Below are 22049 nucleotides of genomic sequence, written 5' to 3'. Positions count from 1 at the left end.
AACTTCGATTATGGAAAGTGTGTTCGTTGTTAGTTAAAGTCCTTGATTTGTGACAGGAAAATTAGAGTTTGTAATGTATGTATGGCAAAAGATAAATGATTGTTTAAAATAATGAATTTTTATAATATGTGTATATTTTAAGAAAAACATTATGTCTTAGAAGCTGGTTCATGCTTAGGGAAATTGTATTGTAAAATGTAAAAGATGTAGGGAAGTCCCTCCGCAACGGAAGTGGCTTGGCGCGATGTAAAAGGTGGTTTTGGGGGTCGAACTGGGCGGCTCCTTGGTGTGAACGGCACGCAGTCAGTGGCTAGCCGTTCCACGGTACACATCGACGGTGCCGTGGGAGGCAATTGGAGGCAGCTTTGGGAGGAATTTTGCCTCATGTGGATTTGTCTGTTGCTTGGTACTCTCGGCAATAAGGAATGGCTGTAATAAGTTGAATAACCGTCCCCACGAAGAAATTTAATAGAGCATTCAAACATCAAGAGCCGTGAGTACAGTTAGTCGCCAAGTCGCTTGCCACAACTTCGCCACTGCTCCACCAACTTCATGCACACATATATGTATCAGAGCATGGACCAGTTAATTTCAAAATGCTATAAATCTGCCTTTGGAACCGTATCTTCTATCCTGATCATGAACCTATGCAGGGTCCCCTCCCAAGTGTTTATAAAACCGAGTATCCTGTTTCAAATGAACTAGTGATTTATTTATGTTTGTCAAATGTCCAACGATTAAAAAAAATTGAAGATATTGGAATTGTTGTAAAGTACTCTCAGCTTACTGCAAAGTATCGTTTTGCAAAAGTACTGTGCCAGGTTGTGTATATGTTAGTGTCTATAACAGTGCTGCACAGGTGATGAAAGACATCATGAATGATTTTTTTCAGTTAATTGTGCTCAGTGTTGAATAATTTGCCATGAAAAGTAAAATAAAAACTATTCCAAGTGAAGATAAGAAGTGACTTTGTTCAAATTAAATTTTGCTACTGAAATAATCACAGAGTTTGAAAGGTGGCTACACTGAGCCACAGCGCCAGAGATTGCGCCAAAGAGTATTATTCAGCCGCCTCCACTGGCAGTGCTTGGGGAGAACTAGTAGTAGTCAGTGCTTGTTGAGAACTCGTGAGAGTCAGTGCTTGTTGAGATGTACTAGTGAAGAGTGCTTGTCGAGAGGTCGTGGTGGAGAGTTCTTGTTGAGATGTGGTAGTAGAGAGTCGGTGTGGAGATATATTGTAATGATTAGAGTGATTTTCGTCAGTACATGAAGGCAAAAGAAAAAAAATTTTTCTTTTTCTTTTTATTATCTCAATGTCTTAAATAATGCGTCATTACAGGTTCAGTCAACAAAGCATCTGGCTTGTGTTCTTGTATTACAGTGTAATTCTGCCTTCCTTACGCAATTATAGTATTTCTATTTTTTAATTACTTCAGTATAAATGATATTTAAAATTTCTTGTCTTAGTGAAGAAGAACCGTGCCAGATGTGTACGTTGAATCACACTTCCACACACAGAACAGCTACACTTGTGCTTTGTTTGATTCGTAGGTTTTATAGTTGCTGGGGACTTAATTAATTAATTGTGTTAACGAAAATTTTCATTTCGTTCTTTGTTGTTGTTCTATGCAGTCAGATTTCGTACTAATACTAATCAGAGCCAACCGTTTACGAGACACAGCGTAACCGGACATACAGCTACCAAAAATATTTGCATTTTATTTAATTAAGCCCCCATGCAAGTTTGACAAGTGATACTGTACCAGTTTATGGGTCCCTACCATATTCTTCTCATATTAGAAAGATAATTGGAATATTATTGCTGCTAAGGAAAACAAATATAAGCAGAGGGATATGAACAGTGTAATTTTGGTATCATTTATCTTTATTTGTGGTTTTTACATCCCAGTTAAGACAGAGGCTTCCCAGGTACATCTTTAGTTCTGCACTTCTTGCATTTCAGTAGTGGTTCAAGTAATGATCTTGAGTGTAACTGTTATTAGTATAAGTTTGCTACATTTTTTGCTTTCTGTGATTATTAGTTTGTGCATTATTGGGACTGCTGCTACCCACAGTTCAGAGTACCCTGTAACTGCTTGTATCCTGTGTGCTATGCAAAGGGAAATATTAATGAAATTAATTTCAATAACTTTCAATTTTCTTAAACATATATTTCCAAATTCGTGTGCCTAATTGGGCTGGCGACCGCCCATTTTTCCATCCATGTAAGAATTTTTCTACTTTCATTAGCCCCCAGATTTTAAAGTCTTTAGTTTTTCTTTTAATTGCACCATATTCAAAATTATAGTCCGATACCTTCATCCATTAGACACACGCGCGGTCAAAACTCAAAATCCTTTCAGTGGGTAACATTAGCTTGTGTCACGGCAGGTTAGTGTTATAAGTGGCTTTCCACGTGACAGGACTTAATGTTCGGTAGTTAGGGAAGAGTGGCGCATGAAATATAGCAAGCCAGTGTTATAGTTTGTTTCAGAATTATCATTATATCGAAGGAGTGCTGGAAAGTGACTACATTCTTGGCTTGCAACCTCTTTTTCAAATATATGCAGCTTCCGACGGAAAGAAAACGAACTTTGCATCAGCTCACATATTAAATTCCCATTTCCTTGTAGCTCAGTAATGAGCGCATTTTAATGTTTCAGAATGTCTTTCAGAAAAGTCACAGCTAGCGTATTGTGTTCGTTTGCTAGGAACTCCAGATGCTTCCTCTCTTCTTGTGTATCCAGGTTGCCTAAGAAGGACGTTACTTCTTCTTTTATTTGCCAAAAAACTTTCCATCATTTGACATTTACTACGTCAAAGAACATTGTTGTGCTGCAGTTAAACCAGAATGAGCCGAATCACTGACTGAAACCCTTTGAACTGTCTGTGCGGAATAGCAGAACGACACCTCACAAAATTAATCTGTTTGCTCAAGATACCCATTACCTCTTTCAGACTGGCACTACGTTTTCCACAAAGGGCTGCCTGATGAACTATGCACTGGTAAGATAGTGGTCCAGCTTTCTTGTCCTTGATTCTCTTTACTAGCCCTTCTCTTTGGCAATCTTTTCTGGGTACAATATGGTTCAAATGGCTCTGAGAACTATGGGACTTAACATCTGTGGTCATCAGTCTCCTAGAACTTAGAACTACTAAAACCTAACTAACCTAAGGACATCATACACATCCATCCCCGAGGCAGGATTCGAACCTGTGACCGTAGCGGACACGCGGTTCCAGACTGAAGCGCCTAGAACCGCACGGCCACACCGGCCGGCAATCTTTTCTGGGACCATGTTAGTTGAAAGAGAGGACATTTTATAATAACTAATGTTATATTTCGTTATCAAGTCATCAAAAGTCTTGAATAAATCTCCGCGAGTCTTGCCTTTGAACGGGAAAATGATTTACTCTCGGTGTCCAAAATTCGCACGAGAGTAGACAGTTGTTCCTCATCAGAAATGTCACAAGACTCATCGGTTGCCATGGGGCAGCACTGTGTGTTCAGCGTAAATTGGTGAAAACTACTTTTACTGTAGGCAGCCAAAAACTCAATTTTTTATGGACTGCTTCTTGTCGACAGTCGAATACGATGAATTTCGGCAGCACCATCCTTTTTCTTTTCAAAAATTGATCATGCCACTTACAGCACACGTATACTATTTCAGAGAGCCTCAGAAATGCTTCTGGTGTTTACTATGCGGCCAACACACACGCGACTCTGCTCCGGAAGAAGCTAGATATGCTCCTCGAGCTTCCCTACCCTGGTGAAAATTTTATGGACTTGAAAATGAGTTGTTTCGGTGTCGCTTTAAATTGGCACTTTTCACAAGAGTGACAGTTTTGTTGCATATGGGGTTATCTGGAACAGTTCCAGGCCAATCAGGCAACGCAAAACAATGTTCTTCACTCAGTCAAAAACGCCCTGTTTTTACTATCAAGTTGACGTGTTTTGGGATCCATATCGATTCCGACGTCGCAAGCAAGGAAGGAAGAGCAAAAATGTTCAGGAAAAATCAGGAGTACAGAAATACAAGTCACTCAGGAACGAAGTAAATAAGAAATGCAGGGAGTAAAAGCAAAATGACTACATGAAAAATGTGAAAAAATTGAGAAAGAAATGATTGTCGGAAGGACGGATTGAGCATATAAGGAAGTCAAAACAACCTTCGGTGAAACTGAAAGCAAGGGCGGTAACATCAAAAGTTCAGTGGGAATTCCACAGTTAAATGGAGACCGGAAAGCGGATAGGTCGAAAGAGTACACTGAAGGCCTCTGCGATGGGAATGACACGTCTGATGACGTGACAGAAGAAGAAACAGTAGCCGACAGGGAAGAGATAGGGGATCCGGTATTAGAATCCAAATTTAAAAGTGCTTTGGAGGACTTAAGATCAAGTAAGGCACAAGAGTACATAACATTCCATCGGAATTTCTAAAATCATTAAGGGAAGTGGCACAACAAACGACTGTTCAAGCTAGTGTGTAGAGAATATGAGGCAGGTGATACGCCATCAGACAGAAAAGCATCATTCACACATTTCTGAAGATAGCAAGGCCGACAAGTGCGAGAATTATCGCGCAATCAGCTTAACAGCTGACGCATCCAAGTTGCTGACAAGAATAATGTACAGAAGAATGGAAAAGAAAGTTGGGGTTCGGTTAGCTGACGATTAGTTTGGCTTCTGGAAAGGTGAAGGCACAAGAGTGGCAATTTTGACGTTACTGTTGATAATAGAACTAAGACTAAAGAGAAATCAAGGCTTGTCAACGATGTCAAAAAGTGCGATATTTCGAAATTCTGAGAAAAACTGGGGTAATCTATAAGGAAAGACGCAATATACACTATGCACAAGAACGAAGAGGGGACAGTAAAACTGAACTACCAAGAACAATGTTCTCGGATTAATAATGATGTGAGACTGGGGTGTAGTCTTTCGCCCCCCACTGTTCAATGTACACATCGAAGAAGCAATGACGGAAATAAAAGGAAGGTTCAAGAGTGGAATTTAATTCAAGGTATAAGGATATCAGCGATAAGATTAGCTGATGACATTACTATCCTCAGTGAAAGTAATGAGAAACAACAGTATTGACAACAGTGAGAAACTTATTGGTGATCACGAAGCAGATGAACTTAATGAATTCTGGTACCTAGGCGGTGAAGTAATCGATAATGGACGGAGCAAGGAGGATATAAAAAGCAGACTAGCACTCGCGAGAAGGACATTTCTGGCCAACAGAAGACTACTACTATCAAACATAGGCCTTAATTTGAGGGGGAAATTTCTGAGAATGTGCGTTTGGAGCAAAGCATTGTATGTTAGTGAAACGTGGATTGTGGAAAAACCGGAACAGAAGAGAATTGAAGCCATTGAGATGTGGTGCTATAGAAGAATGTTAAACATTAAGTGGACTGATAACGTAAGGAATGAGGAGTTTCTGCGCAGATTCATCGAGGAAGGAACACATAGAACTAACAAGAAGAACGTCAGAATGATAGGACATCTGTTAAGGCATGATGGGATAACTTCCATAGTTCTAGAGGGAGCTGAAGAGAGTAGAAACGTCAGAGGAAGACAGAGATTGGAATGCATCCAGCAAACAATTGCTATTCTGAGACGAAGAGGTTGGCAGAGGAAAGGAGTTCGTTGCGGGCCACATCAAACTAGTCAGAACCCTTCAGAAGACTGCAGAAAACGTTATAAACGTCAACAGAACGAATGAAGGACAGTTCCGTACAAAATCGGAACAACTACTAACGAAGTCGATTCGCACTGAATAGCAACTCAGTCCCGCTGGATACGACTTGGTTTTATATTTCACATTTCTCAGTAACATAGATCACAAACAGATCAAATTTTTAGCATTTTTGTGCGCTGACCACACAATAATAATTTTTATCCGGTATATACTCTCGGTATGCGGACAGACGAGGACAATGTCATAAATTTTCGCACTCGTAATCATAATAGATTTAGCTTCGGAATCGAAAGAAGGTATTTCACACGAAATATTGTAACGCTTTTGCAACCTCGTTATGGAGATGTGAAAACTACCAGAGGAAAACAATATAGACGTCAGGGACAATTTTAATGAATATGTCTTTAAAACCGGAACTGCACTGCATCAGCCAGTTACATCTGCACATGCACAGGGCCACGTTCAAATGAAACGACAAACGGTCTCGAAAACAGCTCTAAATGGGATGTAAGTTGGCAGTGTTCTCAAAACGGCTAGAAAAATATGAACTCTTCAAACCTAGCGCTTTCTCCAGCGACCTTACGGAAATGTGCTATGTGTTTTTCACACTTTGTCCCTTCTGCAACGCAATTGTCTCTTTAAATTCACTGCAGACAAATCAGAAATGAGATGTTCCATATCCTGCAATGCCTTATTGGTGTGCAGTATGCAGTCAAGTCCACAAATGAGTTCTCCAATCCATTCTGGACGTTTCTAATTTTCGTTGTGGCAATACTTTTTCCCTTACAAATTCGACAATAGCGGGTTTTAAATCTCGAAAGAGTTCCAGGCACGCCTCTTGACTTAACCTACGTGCTTCGCAATAGTACAGGGCGTCCGAAGAGACTTTCCCTGGTTACATAAATTGATAACTCAGGCCAGAAGTAAGGTACAAATATGAAACTTGTGTCGAATTGTTTACAACTATCAAAGTTTTTTTCTGTTTTAGGTTCGCAGTACGTAAGTAGTGGATGAGGTGCAGTGCCCAAGAAGCCATGTTAACCAATCAGGAGAAGGCACAGTGTGTCCTGTGATACCATGAGACACGATCACCAACCACAGTACAGAGACACTTTCAGACCGCCGGCCACGGTGGCCGTGCGGTTCTAGCCGCTCCAGTCCGGAGCCGCACTGCTGCTGCGGTCGCAGGTTCGAATCCTGCCTCGGGGATGGGTGTGTGTGATGTCCTTAGGTTAGTTAGGTTTAGGTAGTTCTAAGTTCTAGGGGACTGATGACCACAGCAGTTGAGTCCCATAGTGCTCAGAACCATTTGAACCATTTTAACACTTTCAGACAACATTTGGAAGGAATCCACCTGATGTCAAGAGCATTAAAGCCAGGTATGAGAAGTTCAAGAACACAGGATCGGTTGCTGACCTTCCGAGATCTGGTCGACCAAGAACCTCAGCAGACAGGGTGGAAGCTGTAAGGCAGTCTTTTCTGCGAAGTCCGAAGAAATCGGTGCGCAGGGCCTCACGTGAATTATAGATGCCAAAAAGCTCTCTTCATAACATTTTACACAAACATTTATTGCTTCGTGCATACAGAGTGCAAATCGTTCAGGCCTTGTAGCCCAATGACAGTACACGTCGATATGACTTTGCGGTCGAAATGCTATCATGTATTGAGGACGATGATGGTTATCTCACACGAATTGCCTTTTCCGACGAAGCGTCCTTTTTTGTCAGTGGAGTATTGAATTGGCATAATGTGCTCATTTGGGGTTCACAACCCCCTGGCGAGGTCATGGAGTGCACCAGAGGCAGTCCAAAGGTGAATGTTTGGTGCGCGCTATTGTACGATCGAATTATCAGACCAATCTTCTTCGCTGAGGCTACCATCACATCTGCAGTGTATCTGGACATGTTGAAACTGTTTGCTTTTCCTCAGATGCTTCAGTATCACCCCGATGTCTTGTTTCAGTAAGACGGTGCACCGCCTCGTTGGGGTTTGGACGTCCATGCCTATCTCGATATGACTTTTCCTGGGCGATGGATTGGTCGTGATGGGCCAACGGTTTGGAATCCACGCTCTCCTGACGTAACTCCATTAGACTTGTTTTTATGGGGTTATGTCAAGGACGAGGTCTACCGAACGCGTGTACCAGATCTTGAAACCCTGCGGCAACGGATAACCACAGTCGTTGAATCGATGACTCCAGTGATGTTGGCTAATGTGTGGACGGAAATTGAATATCGCCTAGATGTGCTACGTGCTACCAACAGTGCTCATGTGGAAGTTTACTGATGTGTGAAAAAAACTTTGATAGTTTGTAAACAATTAGACACCAGTTTCATATTTGTATCTTACTTCTAGCCTGAGTTATCAATTTATGTAATCAGGGAAAGACTTTTCGGACACCCTGTATATAAGGTCTCCATACTCTTCGTTCAATTCCATCGAAAACTGCTGCCACTGACAGCTGAATTATGCGGGCAACTTCAGAAATTTTGTTATTAATAGCACCTATTTCTTCACGTGCTCCATGCCTGGAAATTTAGCACAAAGTACTTCTTGAGGTGCAGAAACATGAAACCCATCTAGCGATCGTTGTAGGTTTGTGCTCTGTTATGGTCAACTAAGTCCTTATATTCGTTCTGCATGGTGTTGTAATGTCGTTTCATTGGAAATTGATGTACTCGTCGATTATGCGACTGCAAAATAGATACAGAGAATTCTCATCCTGTTCTTCTGTGATTCCGATTCAGTTTTAAAGGCTTATGACGAGAGGTCGCTAGACTGTCTGTTCTTTTTCCAGACAACCACTGGAAATGTCAGTGTCCTTCATACCACAAACAAATAGCGAAGGGTAAAAAGCGCTGACACCACGATTCTTGCGCCGAACGAAAAATGCCATACTGCAGTAGTAAATCAAATGCTGCGCCGTAGTGGCTACTACGGAAGAGGGCCGAGGAAAAACTGAGACAGGCCGATTCCCGGCCCTCAGCCCCCCACCCAACCAATCGGCAAGCGTGCAGTTTGGCACGCCGCAGTCGGCCCTGCCCTAGACAAAACCTGACGCTGATTTCCATCGGCGTTTCGTTCGTGCATTCAAAACCATCAATGGAGAGCTCTCAGTTGCCGTTTTAGTTGCTTCTACAAGGGCGATACCATGAGTGATGGGAAGTGTGAATTGTTGCACGTAACAGCAACGATATGAATAGCTCATTCTTTTCTCAATAGAGGATAAGTAGTCTTTTGGTTGAGTTGAAGACTTACTTTCTGGATAACTATTGTACCACTTTAGTTTCTTATGATGGGGACAGATGCGATGGTAATTTCTATTTATATTTATTCTATTTAACTGACATGACATTATATTTGAAACCTGATTGCCTGTGCCCTTTTGATTATTTACGCCAGCCTTGAGTTCTTAGTGACAGAAAGTGGCTGAAGTTTCGGACATATTTATACAAACAAGAGAAGCCAGTAACCTTGTTTTAACACTATTTAAATTCGGAATAAAAGGTATTTATGCTTTCGGTACCAGGTTGCTAGTGAAAATGGGTGAAGCCCGAAAACAGTCAGCCAATGAATAAATAGCAACTCTGATGCAGCGATTTTGAGAATTGTAAGACGCAAAATACTGAAAATCCTTACTTTTATTCCTAACTATTCGAACAGACTGTTCTTTTACAGCCATACAAAACGTGTGGAATCGAATGTGTGGAATCACAATGACTTAAAAACGATGGTTGAATTCATGTATTGAAATCAGTGGATTTCGGTGTCTTGCATGCCATTTAGCATTGTTGAATGATTTCAGTAAGGATGACACACTGATTGGAAAGGCTGAAACGATAAGTGTTTGACGAAAAACGTACTCCATTTTAAGCAGACGTTTCGGTGATGCACATATTAAATAAAATAAATGAGGACCTATAAAAATTAAGGCTTTTTACCAGTAAACAACAGTTGTCTGATTGTTAATAACTGAAATTCTGACGTTAATAGATCTTGATTACTTTATTGAAATACTATTCACCAGCAGGCTATGATATTGGGTCTTGTTATATCACACGCACTTAAGCCAATAAACATACTTTTCGTCACCCAGTTCCTTACTAGCATTCGTGTGACTGTTTTGTGACTAATAACTAACTAACTGATTAATATCAAAACTGAGAAATACAATACTGTGTGACTAAAAAAGGACTGATTTCAGAACATTTTTCTACACAAGCAATATATCATTTTGTTTCCCCCCCACCCTCCCCCCTCAGACATCAGCTCCCTTTCCTTTGGCTCTTACAAGCAAGTATCGTAAATATGAATCAAAATGTAATGACTGTCCTTTCAAGATAATTAGTAAGTAGGTAATCCTCTGTAGCAGAACCTCTTTGCAGTACTAAATATTAGGATATGGAACAATTCATTTCCATTTAAGGATTTTAGTGAAAACATTTCAAGAGCTAGATCTACTGTGTTACTCTAGCTTCAGTAAGAACGTGCTATCTATTAAATTGGGTCGAAGTATTGATAATATAAAATTTTGGGTATATCCTTTTATTTTAATAAAGAAACTTTTTAATTGTGTGATTTATAAGTCTTTTATTTCTCATCTGAAAAAGTAGGACATAAATATAAAAACTATCATCTAATTTTTATGTTGCGAAGGAAAATCAGCAGTATGTAATTATATTTTAGCAATCTGCCATGAAAGTAGTTAAAAACTGAAAAACATGGTCAAACTGAAAATGAAGGTACAAATTTGTGTGGGATTGGAAAGAGAAATACGTGTAATTCCTACAGTCTTCCAAATTTGTGCTGACAATATTTCCTTTGGATAAAAACATATTGTAATTTTTATAGCTTTTGACTTGGGAAACTATTTCAAAGTTTAATCTAAATCTATTGAGACCAAGATATCAGTTTCAGTGACAGAATTTGACTGTCCGAAAAAATCTTTCATGAGAAAGTGTTGAGTTACGGGATGTCCTCATCAATTTGGATTTTGAGGAAATCTTTTCACCATATGTAACCTGCTGAAATTTTATTGTATTTCTTTTCAGTGTAAGACTTGGGTGAAATTTGAGCCCAATTAGGTGGGGGCTTCATCGAAAAGTTTACATTTCAATTACATCTATACTAACTAGGACAATATTTGACACTGAAATCAGTGGCAGCTCGTAATCACACATTCACTGTCATACATATCTCGTTTATGACCCCATTTTTATTGGAAAGTTTTTGCTTCGGTTATCGTATGTGGAAAGGGAAATGTAAAGGCTCAACTAGATACAATAGGAGTCAGTGAAGTGAAATGGAAAGAAGACTAGGATCTTTGGTCAGATGAGTATAGGGTAATATGAACAGCAGCAGAAAATATATAACGGAAGTAGGATTCGTTATGAATAGGAAGGCAGAGCAGAGAGTGTGTTACTGTTAACAGTTCAGTGATAGGCGTGGTCTTATCAGAATCGACAGCAAACCAATACGGACAACGACAGTTCAGATATACATGCCGACGTCGCAAGCTGAAGATGAGAAGCTAGAGAAAGTATATGAGGATATTCAAAGGGTAATACAGTACGTAAAGGGAGATGAAAATGTAATATCATGGGAAGATGGAATGTAGTTGTGGGGAAAGTAGAAGAAACGGTTACAGGAGAATATGGAGTTGCGAAAGGAATGAAAGAGGAGAAACACTAACTGAGTTCTGTAATAAACTACAGCTGCTAATAGCGAATACCCTGTTCAAGAATCACAAGAGGAAGAGGTGAAAAAGGCCGATTGATAAGGGAAGATTTCAGTTAGATTACATCATGGCCAGACAGATATTCTGCAAACAGATGCTGGATTGTAAGGTGTACCCAGGAGCAGATATAGACTCAGATCACAATATAGTAGTGTGAAGAGGAGGGTGATGTTTAAGGGATTAGTCAGCAAGTATCAATACGCAAAGAAGTGAGATACGGAAGTACTAAGGAATGAAGGGATACGCTTGAAGTTCTCTAAGGCTATAGACACAGCAATAAAGAACAGTCCAGTAGGCACTCCAGTTCAAGAGGAATGGACATGTCTAAAATGGGCAATGACGGAAGCTGGAAAGAAAAATATCAGTACAAAGAAGGTAACGGTGAAGAAACCATGGGTAACAGAGTAAACACTTCAGCTGATCGAGGAAAGAAGTAAGTACAAAAATCTTCAGGGAAATTTAGGAATACAGAAATACGAGGATAATCCCAAAAGTAAGGTCTCCTATTTTTTTATAAGTACATAGACCTGTTTATTTCTAGAATGGTTTACATCAGTTTACAGCTTGAACATTTAGCTATTTTTGGGCATAATCACCACTTCTGTCGATGCATTTTTGTAGACGCTGTGGCAGTTTTTGTATGCCCATGTCATACCAGATGGCCGCCATGCTGTTCAGAAAGTTATGAACCTCTTCTTTCACCTCGTCGTCGGAGCTGAATCGCTTTCCGGCCAAATTACTTTTAACCTAGGGAACAAGTGACAGTCACTGGGCGTCAAGCCAGGACTATAGGGTGGGCGGGTGACTATGTTCCACTGAAACTGTTGCAGGAGAGCAACGGTTTGCCAAGCGACGTGTGGACGAGCGTTCTGATGGAGAATGTGACGCTCTTGCTCAACATTCCTCTTCTCCGGTTCTGAATTGCCCGTTTGAGTTTTTACAGAGTCTCACAGTACCTGTCTGCTTTAATTGAGGTCCTAGCGATTCAGCTCCGATGACGAGGTGAAAGAAGACGTTCATAACTTTTTGAACAGCATGCCGGCGAGCTGGTATGACATGGGCATACAAAAACTGCCACAGCGTCTACAAAAATGCATCGACAGAAATGGTGATTTTTGTGTTAGCAGAAGAGCCAACACCGTGTTACGAGTGGAGGCCGAAATGCACGCGTTTTAGCTCACGCAGGCTGGCGTGAGGAGGGAAGAACTATACTGACGTGAGATCTGGAACATGACAAGGAATGAGAATTCAGAAAGCGGACGTTATTAGTTTGATACTTAACTTTAATCCACTAATGATGAACGTCGCTCTTGACGGTACATGAGTCACAATATTATCTGTTCAGAATACATTCTTGAAGATAGTACTATAGTAACTGAATATGGCGCCTGAAGGCTATGCTAAACTGTCGTCATTGCAAATGAGAGCGTATGTAGACAGTGAACTATCGCTAGCAAAGTCGGCTGTACAACTGGGGCGAGTGCTAGGGAGTCTCTCTAGACTGGACCTGCCGTATGGCGGCGCTCGGTCTGCAATCACTGACAGTGGCGACAGGCGGGTCCGAAGTATACTAACGGACCGCGGCCGATTTAAAGGCTACCAGCTAGCAAGTGTGGTGTCTGGTGGCGACACCACAGTGATTATGTCAAAAAATAGCTAAATGTTCAAGCTGTAAACTGATGTAAACTATTGTAGAAATAAACAGGTCTATGTACTTATAAAAAAAATAGGAGGCCTTACTTTTGGGATTACCCTCGTATAGTCGTTGAGAAATGAAATAACTAGGAAGTGCAGGGGAGCTAAGACGAAATGGCTGCACGAAAAATTCGAAGAAATCTAAAAAGAAATGACACTCGGAAGGACTGACTCAGGAGACAGGAAAGTCAAAACAACCTTCGGTGAAATTAAAGGCAAAGGTTGAAACGTTAAGAATGCAACAAGAATTCCACTCTGAAATGCAGAGGAGAGATCGGATAGGTGGAAAGAGTACACTTGCAGGCTTCTACGAGAGGGACATTTGTCTGATGTGATAGAAGAAGAAAGAGGAATCGATTTAGAAGAGACAAGGGATCCAGTATTAGAATCAGAATGTAAAAGAGCTTTGGCGTGCTTAAGATCAAATAAGGCAGAAGAAATAGATAACATTCCAACATAATTTCTAAAATCATTGGGGAAAGTGACACAACAAAACGACTGTTCACGTTGGTACGTCGAATGTCCCCCCCCCCCCCCGAACCATGGACCTTGCCTTTGGGGGGAGGGGGGGGGGGGGGAGGCTTGCGTCCCTCAGCGATACAGATGGCCGTACCGTAGGTGCAACCACAACGGAGGGGTATCTGTTGAGAGGCCAGACAAACGTGTGGTTCCTGAAAAGGGGCACCAGCCTTTTCAGTAGTTGCAGGGGCAACAGTTTGGATGATTGACTGATCTGGCCTTGTAACACTAACCAAAACGGCCTTGCTGTGGTGGTACTGCGAACGGCTGAAAGCAAGGGGAAACTACGGCCGTAATTTTTCCCGAGGGCATGCAGCTTTACTGTATGATTAAATGATGATGGCGTCCTCTTGGGTAAAATATTCCGGAGGTAAAATAGTCCCCCATTCGGATCTCCGCGCGGGAACTACTCAGGAGGACGTCGTTATCAGGAGAAAGAAAACTAGTGTTCTACGGATCGGAGCGTGGAATGTCAGATCCCTTAATCTGCCAGGTAGATTAGAAAATTTAAAAAGGGAAATGGATAGGTTAAAGTTAGATACAGTGACTTTTGGTCAGGTGAATACAGGGTTATAAATACAAAATCAAATAGGGGTAATGCAGGAGTAGGTTTAATAATGAATAAAAAATAGGAGTGCGGGTAAGCTACTACAAACAGCATAGTAAACGCATTATTGTGGCCAAGATAGACACGAAGCCCACGCCTACTACAGTAGTACAAGTTTATATGCCAACTAGCTCTGCAGACGATGAAGAAATTGATGAAATGTATGACGAGATAAAAGAAATTATTCAGGTAGTGAAGGGAGACGAAAATGTAATAGTCATGGCTGACTGGAATTCGAGAGTAGGAAAAGGGAGAGAAGGAAACATAGTCGGTGAATACGGATTGCGGGTAAGAAATGAAAGAGGAAGCCGTTTGGTAGAATTTTGCACAGAGCATAAATTAATCATAACTAACACTTGGTTCAAGAATCATGAAAGAAGGTTGTATACATGGAAGAATCCTGGAGATACTAAAAGGTATCAGATGGATTATATAATGGTAAGACAGGGATTTAGGAACCAGGTTTTAAACTGTAAGACATTTCCAGGGGCAGATGTGGACTCTGACCACAATATATTGGTTCTGAACTGTAGATTAAAACTGAAGAAACTGCAAAAAGGTGGGAATTTAAGGAGATGGGACCTGGATCAACTGACTAAACCAGAGGTTGTAGAGAGTTTCAGGGAGAGCATAAGGGAACAATTGACAGGAACGGGGGAAAGAAATACAGTAGAAGAAGAATGCGTAGCTTTGAGGGATGAAGTATTGAAGGCAGCAGACGATCAAGTAGGTAAAAAGACGAGGGCTGGTAGAAGTCCTTGGGTAACAGAAGAAATACTGCACTTCATTGATGAAAGGAGGAAACATAAAAATGCAGTAAATGAAGCATGCAAAAAGGAATACAAACGTCTCAAAAATGAGATCGACAGGAAGTGCAGAACTGCTAAGCAGGGATGGCTAGAGGACAAATGTAAGGATGTAGAGGCCTATCTCACTAGGGGTAAGATAGATACTGCCTATAGGAAAATTAAAGAGACCTTTGGAGAAAAGAGAACGACTTGTACGAATATCAAGAGCTCAGATGGAAAGCCAGTACTAAGCAAAGAAAGGAAAGCAGAAAGGTGAAAGGAGTATATAGTTATACAAGGGCGATGTACTTGAGGACAATTTTATGGAAATGGAAGAGAATGCAGGTCAAGATAAAATGGGAGATACGATACTGCATGAAGAGTTTGACAGAGCACTGAAAGACCTGAGTCGAAACAAGGCCCCGGGAGTAGACAACATTCCATTAGAACTACTGACAGCCTTGGGAGAGCGAGTCATGACAAAACTCTACCATCTGGTGAGCAAGATGTATGACAGAGACGAAATACCCTCAGACTTCAAGAAGAATATAATAATTCCAATCCCAAAGAAATCAAGTGTTGACAGATGTGAAAATTACCGAACTATCAGCTGAATAAGTCACAGCTGCAAAATACTAACTCGAATTCTTTACAGACGAATGGAAAAACTGGTAGAAGTCGACCTCGGGGAAGATCAGTTTGGATTCCGGAGAAATGTTGGAACACGTGAGGCAATACTGACCTTACGCTTTATGTTAAAAGAAAGATTAAGGAAAGGCAAACCTACCTTTGTAGTATTTCTTGACTTAGAGAAAGCTGTTGACAATGTTAACTGGAATACTCTCTTTCAAATTCTAAAGGTGGCAGGGGTAAAATACAGGGAGCGAAAGGCTATTTACAATTTGTACAGAAACCAGATGGCAGTTATAAGAGTCGAGAGGAATGAAACGGAAGCAGTGGTTGGGAAGGGAGTGAGACAGGATTGTAGCCTCTCCCCGGTGTTATTCAATCTCTATATTGAGCAAGCAGTAAAGGAAACGAAAGAAAAATTCGGAGTATTAAAATCCATGGAGGTGAAATAAAAACACTGAGGTTCACCGATGACATTTTAATTCTGTCAGAGACAGCAATGGACTTGGAAAAGCAATTGAACGGAATGGACAGTGTCTTGAAAGGAGGATATAAGATGAACATCAATAAAAGCTAAACGAGGATAATGGAATGTAGTCGAATTAAGTCGGGTGATGCTGAGGGAATTAGATTAGGAAATGAGATACTTAAAGTAGTAAAGAAGTTTTGCTATTTGGGGAGCAAAATAACTGATGATGGCCGAAGTAGAGAGGATATTAAATGTAGACTGGCAATAGCAAGGAAAGCGTTTCTGAAGAAGAGAAATTTGTTAACGTCGAGTATAGATTTAAGTGTCAGGAAGTCGTTCATGAAAGTATTTGTATGGAGTGTAGCCATGTATGGAAGTGAAATATGGACGATAAATAGTTTGGACAAGAAGAGAATAGAAGCTTTCGAAATGTGGTGCTACAGAAGAATGCTGAAGATTAGATGGGTAGATCACATAACTAATGATGAGGTACTGAATAGAATTGGGGAGAAGAGGAGTTTGTGGCACAACTTGACAAGAAGAATGGACCGGTCGGTAGGGCATGCTATGAGGCATCACGGGATCACACATTTAGCATTGGAGGGCAGCGTGGTGGGTAGAAATCGTAGAAGGAGACCAAGAGATGAATACACTAAGCAGATTCAGAAGGATGTAGGTTGCAGTAAGTACTGGGAGATGAAGAAGCTTGCACAGGATAGAGTAGCATGTAGAGCTGCATCAAACCAGTCTCAGGACTGAAGACCACAACAACAACAACAACGTTGAATGTACGAGATTGGCGACATACCATCTGACTTTCGGAAAAATATCATCCACACAATTCCGAAGACTGCTACAGCTGACAAGGTCGAAAATCATCTCGCAATCAGCTTTATAGCTCATGCGTCAAAGTTGCTGAAAAGAATTATATACAGAAGAATGGAAAAAAAAATTACGTGTTGGATGACGACCAGTTTAGGTTTAGGAAAGGTCAAGCACCAGAGAGGCAATTATGTCGTTGCAATTGATAATGGAAACTAGATTAAAGAAAAATCAAGACACATTCATAGGATCCGTCGACCTAAAAGAAACGTTCGACAATGTAAAATGGTGTGAGAGACAAATAGGGGTAAGCTATAAGGAGAAACGGGTAATATACAATATGTACAAGAGCCAAGAGGGATTAACAAGAGTGGACGACCAAGAACGAAGTGCTCGGTTTAAAAAGAGTCTGTGGCCGAGCGGTTCTAGGCGCTACAGTCTTGAACTGCGCGACCGCTACGGTCGCAGGTTCGAATCCTACCTCGGGCATGTGTGTGATGTCCTTAGGTTAGTTAGGTTTAAGTAGTTCTAAGTTCTAGGGGACTGTTGACCTCAGAAGTTAAGTCCCATAGTGATAATAGCCATTTGGACCATTTTTTAAAAAGAGTCTAAGATAAGGGTGTAGTCTTTCTCCCCTACTGTCCATTCTGCACATTGAAGAAGCAACAATGTAAGTAAAAGGAAGGTTCAGGAGTTGGATTAAAATTGAGGGTGAAACGCCACTTGGGTAGCTTGTGTTTTAAACAGGTGTTGGAGTGGCCTTCATCTGCTGAGTTGAAGAACTTCATCCACTACAGGTCTCAGTCTACATGTTCATCACCAGCTAAAAAAGTTGAAATACAATATTCGTATGACAATGATTAACTGTAGCATGTCAAATGTCAGCAGTTCTCTAATTTTACTGGTTAAGTATCAGAGTTCTACTTACTTTCTTTAGTGTTTCTGTAAGTTCCACCTGGTACTCCATTTTGAACTTAGGTAAGTGTACAATCACCTTAGGCCAGTACATTCTGGACATAATTTGTTGAAGAGTCACATCCGCAAGTTTATTCTCAGCATTCGGTAGACCGTTTAATTCTCGGGGTAGAAGTATCAGCATACTTATTCTACGACCCTGACGTATGAAATGAAATCAGAAAACACAAGCACATTAACACTATACTTTACTCAACAGAGTAATACAGCGTATTGCATCGATAGCTTATAATTATTACGAGTATCTATTTCATATCATTGCTTCTGTCTTTAGTGCAATTCGTTTCGTTGTTCTCCGTTCAGACTGATTACCTTGTACGGAAGAAGTAGGGCCTGGCAATTCAGTTCTTCTATGAGTGCATAACTGAATCTGTCCTTGATGAACATGGTGTCCACATTTTTTGCTGGTTGTGATGCTGGGTAGAAAAGTTCAGGTCTTGTAGCGCTTTCAGTAAACTGCCTGCTCCAGTTACCCTTGAAATAAACGGCGTTGACCAGTACCATACGAGTGAGCTCACTGAAGGCACCTGAAAGAATTACCTCGTTACGCTCATTTAAACGTCAGTTCCTCCATACTTTTTTTAATATTATATTTACATTATTTCTTACATAATTGTGAATATGAAGAGGAGACTAATGTTTTGTCAGAATTAACGACTCACGACAGCGTTATTTAATGACTGGTATCTATAGAAGTGAAATCCTGCAATTAAACAGAAGACTATTAGCTAACCAAGAAATTATAAACTAAACTATGTCATACCTTCAGAGGAGTGGGGGAAGTCTCTCTACAATATTACGGTCCATTAGCTCTCCGATCATTTTTTCTTCCCTAAACATAACTATATCCGTCGCTACTCCAGTGAAACTTCGCATTCTCAACAGAGAGCATTCAGTCTCATTGTCAGCACAATATTCGACTGAGACTGGGATACCAAATTTTTTGTAGATCGCTCCACTTGCCTGCTAGCAGGTTTTCTGTCACTCTCTTTTCGTCCCCAATGACAAGCTGCTGTTGTAATCCACGTTATTTTGAAACTCTGTAAAATGTATCTCATAATTTTGCGTCAGCAAAGTTCAACTTTACTTGTGGATGATCATATCTCACACAAATTGCATTTATGTTACTTCCATACAACGTTCTTCTACTAATCTCACATACCAGTCTCGTGATTTATCCGCGAATGCCAGGACTGAGACAGAACTAGTTGTCAAGCTTCATTACTTTCCCTGTGTTCTTTATTATCAATGACGCATTTGATCATTTTCATATTTTCATTCAGGTACCGAGAGCCTCTGGAGAAGGAATGGTCATGCCTATGCTTATTTATTTATTATATAATACACATCCTTTTCCAATTCCTTTTGTGTTGCTGTCAGTAATGAATTAATGAGTGAGTGTTTTGGATGTGATTTCATGAGTGGAGGAGCTGTAGGGCAGAGATAAATGTTCAACTTGGGTTTTGCTGCCAATCTCATATACGGGGTGAGTGTTCGGGGTTGGTAGGACCCTAATGCCTCCCTATTTTCAACATTCGGTTTCTGGCTGGCTGAGAGGATGGGCGGACAGTGTGCATATCATCATTGGATTGAATGGTAAATTCAAAGGAAGAGGTATAGTGTAATTAGAATAACTAATTCGTTCCTTTTACAGCACTGTCATAGTCAGGATTATGTTGCGACCACGTTTTATCATTATTTTTGAAGTATATTCGGTGGTTAGGGCTTGTACAGGCTATTCGGAAAGCAATGTCTGATATGGTGCAAAATTGAAACCACAGTGAAAATCCGATGAAGCTTTGCACAGATGTGTTGGGAAGTGCCTCTACTATGCCCGTCGATCGCGTTACATCGCTCTTTTCAGTTCTGAATGCGCAGTGAGCACGTGAAGATGCTTACAACAGTAGTGCCTCCCACCAAGTATGAGGGCGTGGCGTGACATTTCGCCTGATGTCATGCAGCCCACATAACACAGCTGTCATGCGTTTCCTTCTTCATGGCAATTCTCGGTCGCATTCTGAAGGGGCAGTGATGATGATCCTGTAGCGTTTTCGATGGGGAGTGTTTGATCACCCAGAATAGAGCCCATAATTGGCTCTCCCTGAGTTTCATCTCTGCCCACATGAACCGCTGGCTATGAAGACAATGTTCTGACACAGACAGCGGGCTGTAGACCAGCGTAGAGAATTGGTAGGAAGCGCAGGCGACTGCCTTCTATGAGGAGGTTATTGGAAAGTTGATACAATCCTAAGACAAATGTCTAAATCGGAGCGGCGACTATGTAGAGAAGTAGCTGGAAGGTGTGGCTAACTGTTGCAAATAAAACATTTTTGATTTTCACAGTGGTTTCCATTTTGCGACCGATCGGACCTTACTTTCTGAATAGGCCTCGTATTTCTAACGAGTACACGGTACTCTTTTCAGTCTGGCAGTATTAAGGAAATATTGTGGTGTCTTCAGCACATTTAATGTCTGTTGATATTACACTTAATTTACTTTTATTCGTTTAAGTTAATTTTTAGTAGAGTATTTAACGCTCCATTTTGTGATACGGACATCATCAGGCAACCATGTGGTCGCAAGCATCATAACAAAGAGTAGGCACTTTCATACATTTGTTTTGCCTTAGATTTATAGTAGAGTGAAGAGTGTGCATTGCTTGAGTATTCTGGATTGCGAAATTATTTGATTTTTGTTTATTTTTGCTTGCTTGGCCTTTGTCTTCAAGCTCCCACGAGAGCACAAGTGCGCGGAGAAGTTACAAACGGATAGGATTTGCGTGTGATGCAAATTGCAGTTTTGCTGTTAATCCAAGAATGATCCAACAGGGTGATGAAATAATTATGCCGTTGACTTCTAATCACACAAATGATGTTGGCTTCACAACGAATGAGCGATGATGTTTCTTGAAGAATGTCAGGTTTTATGTGTGTTTCATGTGGAATTTTTCTAATTAACCAAGAACGATCCGACATGGTTAGTGCGCAATTCTACCATCGACTTCCAGTCATCCACATTGTGTTAGTTGCACAGTCGATGAGCACTGTACATTCTTGAAGAATTTCCTGTCAGGCTAAGCGTGTGCTTATGTGAACAATATTGTGGGATGTAGTATTCATTTGTATGTGTTTTATGCGGAATATTTTTGTTTGCTCTGTTCCCACTTATTGTCAAATGATATCTTGAGATTACGTAATCACTGTTCCCACCTAATGTATTCAGTATCCCGTAGCCTTGTAGACATAATTATGAGAAATAGTCACTATTAACCACTGTTTGAGTACCAAGAGTACAAAAATAACGTATGAGAAGCACCTTAAGGGGGGCCGGAACGATGAAAATGACAAAATTAACTTTTTTGTTTTTTTTTTCATTATAAAATTATTTGGAGTTTTCTGAATAAAACAAATCAAGTTTCACCCTTCTAAGTGAATTCTGTGTTTTTTATCGCTGCAAAGTTGACGCGCCGCGTAAACGGTTGTAGCGACTCGGTGTGTCACCTCTGACGGTGCCGCTCACTGGCTGCAAGCAGGGTACCTTGCGGAATTAGACAGTGTTTTATTTCCAACGTTGTATGGCTTTATGTCTGTGGCAAGTGACTGTTCATATCGGTAAACATAAACGCTATACCGTGTGTGTTGACTTGTGGTGTTTGCTTTGTGTTGTGTAGCTGTTCAATTTTGCGTATTTGACGAATTTTGCTCTTACCGGTTTTATGTATTTGTTTTGTCTATATCAATATGCTCCATTTCGGCAACAGAGTGTTTAAGAAAAGGCACAATGAGTGGAAGAAGAAATCTGCTGTTGTTTCGAAGGGAGATGCTGCTCAGTCTGCTTCACCGACTATTCAAAATGAATGTGATAGAACTTCTTCCAGCAAGAAACTTTGTGACAGCAAGGAAATATTTGAAAACTATGAAAGTGACAGTAATGATGTGAATGAAATAATTAAAATTTCCTTGCTCTCTAATATTTTGAAATATAACGAATTATGCCAAGTATGCAAAGAAAGAGGATCGGAATTGAAAATAACTTGACACATTGGTTTGGCATGTAAAATGTTATTGAACTGTACCATATGTGCTACAGAGGTTTCGTTTTC

At 40.6% G+C, this 22049-nt stretch overlaps 1 protein-coding gene across 1 annotated transcript in view; it reads right to left on the bottom strand.

The window, feature by feature from the left end:
- Positions 1–22049, bottom strand: part of LOC124593786 (serpin B6-like) — an 83501-nt gene that overhangs the window by 15088 nt on the left and 46364 nt on the right. Inside the window, exons 5-6 of the mRNA XM_047132134.1 lie at positions 18260–18474; positions 17901–18086 (exon numbers count right to left, since the gene is read on the bottom strand). Of these exons, the coding sequence (XP_046988090.1) occupies positions 17901–18086; positions 18260–18474 (401 nt within the window). The remainder of the gene's footprint in view (positions 1–17900; positions 18087–18259; positions 18475–22049) is intronic.

The sequence above is a fragment of the Schistocerca americana genome, chromosome 2 (assembly GCF_021461395.2).
Source record: "Schistocerca americana isolate TAMUIC-IGC-003095 chromosome 2, iqSchAmer2.1, whole genome shotgun sequence".
Lineage (NCBI taxonomy): Eukaryota > Metazoa > Arthropoda > Insecta > Orthoptera > Acrididae > Schistocerca > Schistocerca americana.
The sequence above is the reverse complement of the archived record's forward strand: the minus strand, read 5'-3'. Positions and strand labels throughout refer to the sequence as shown.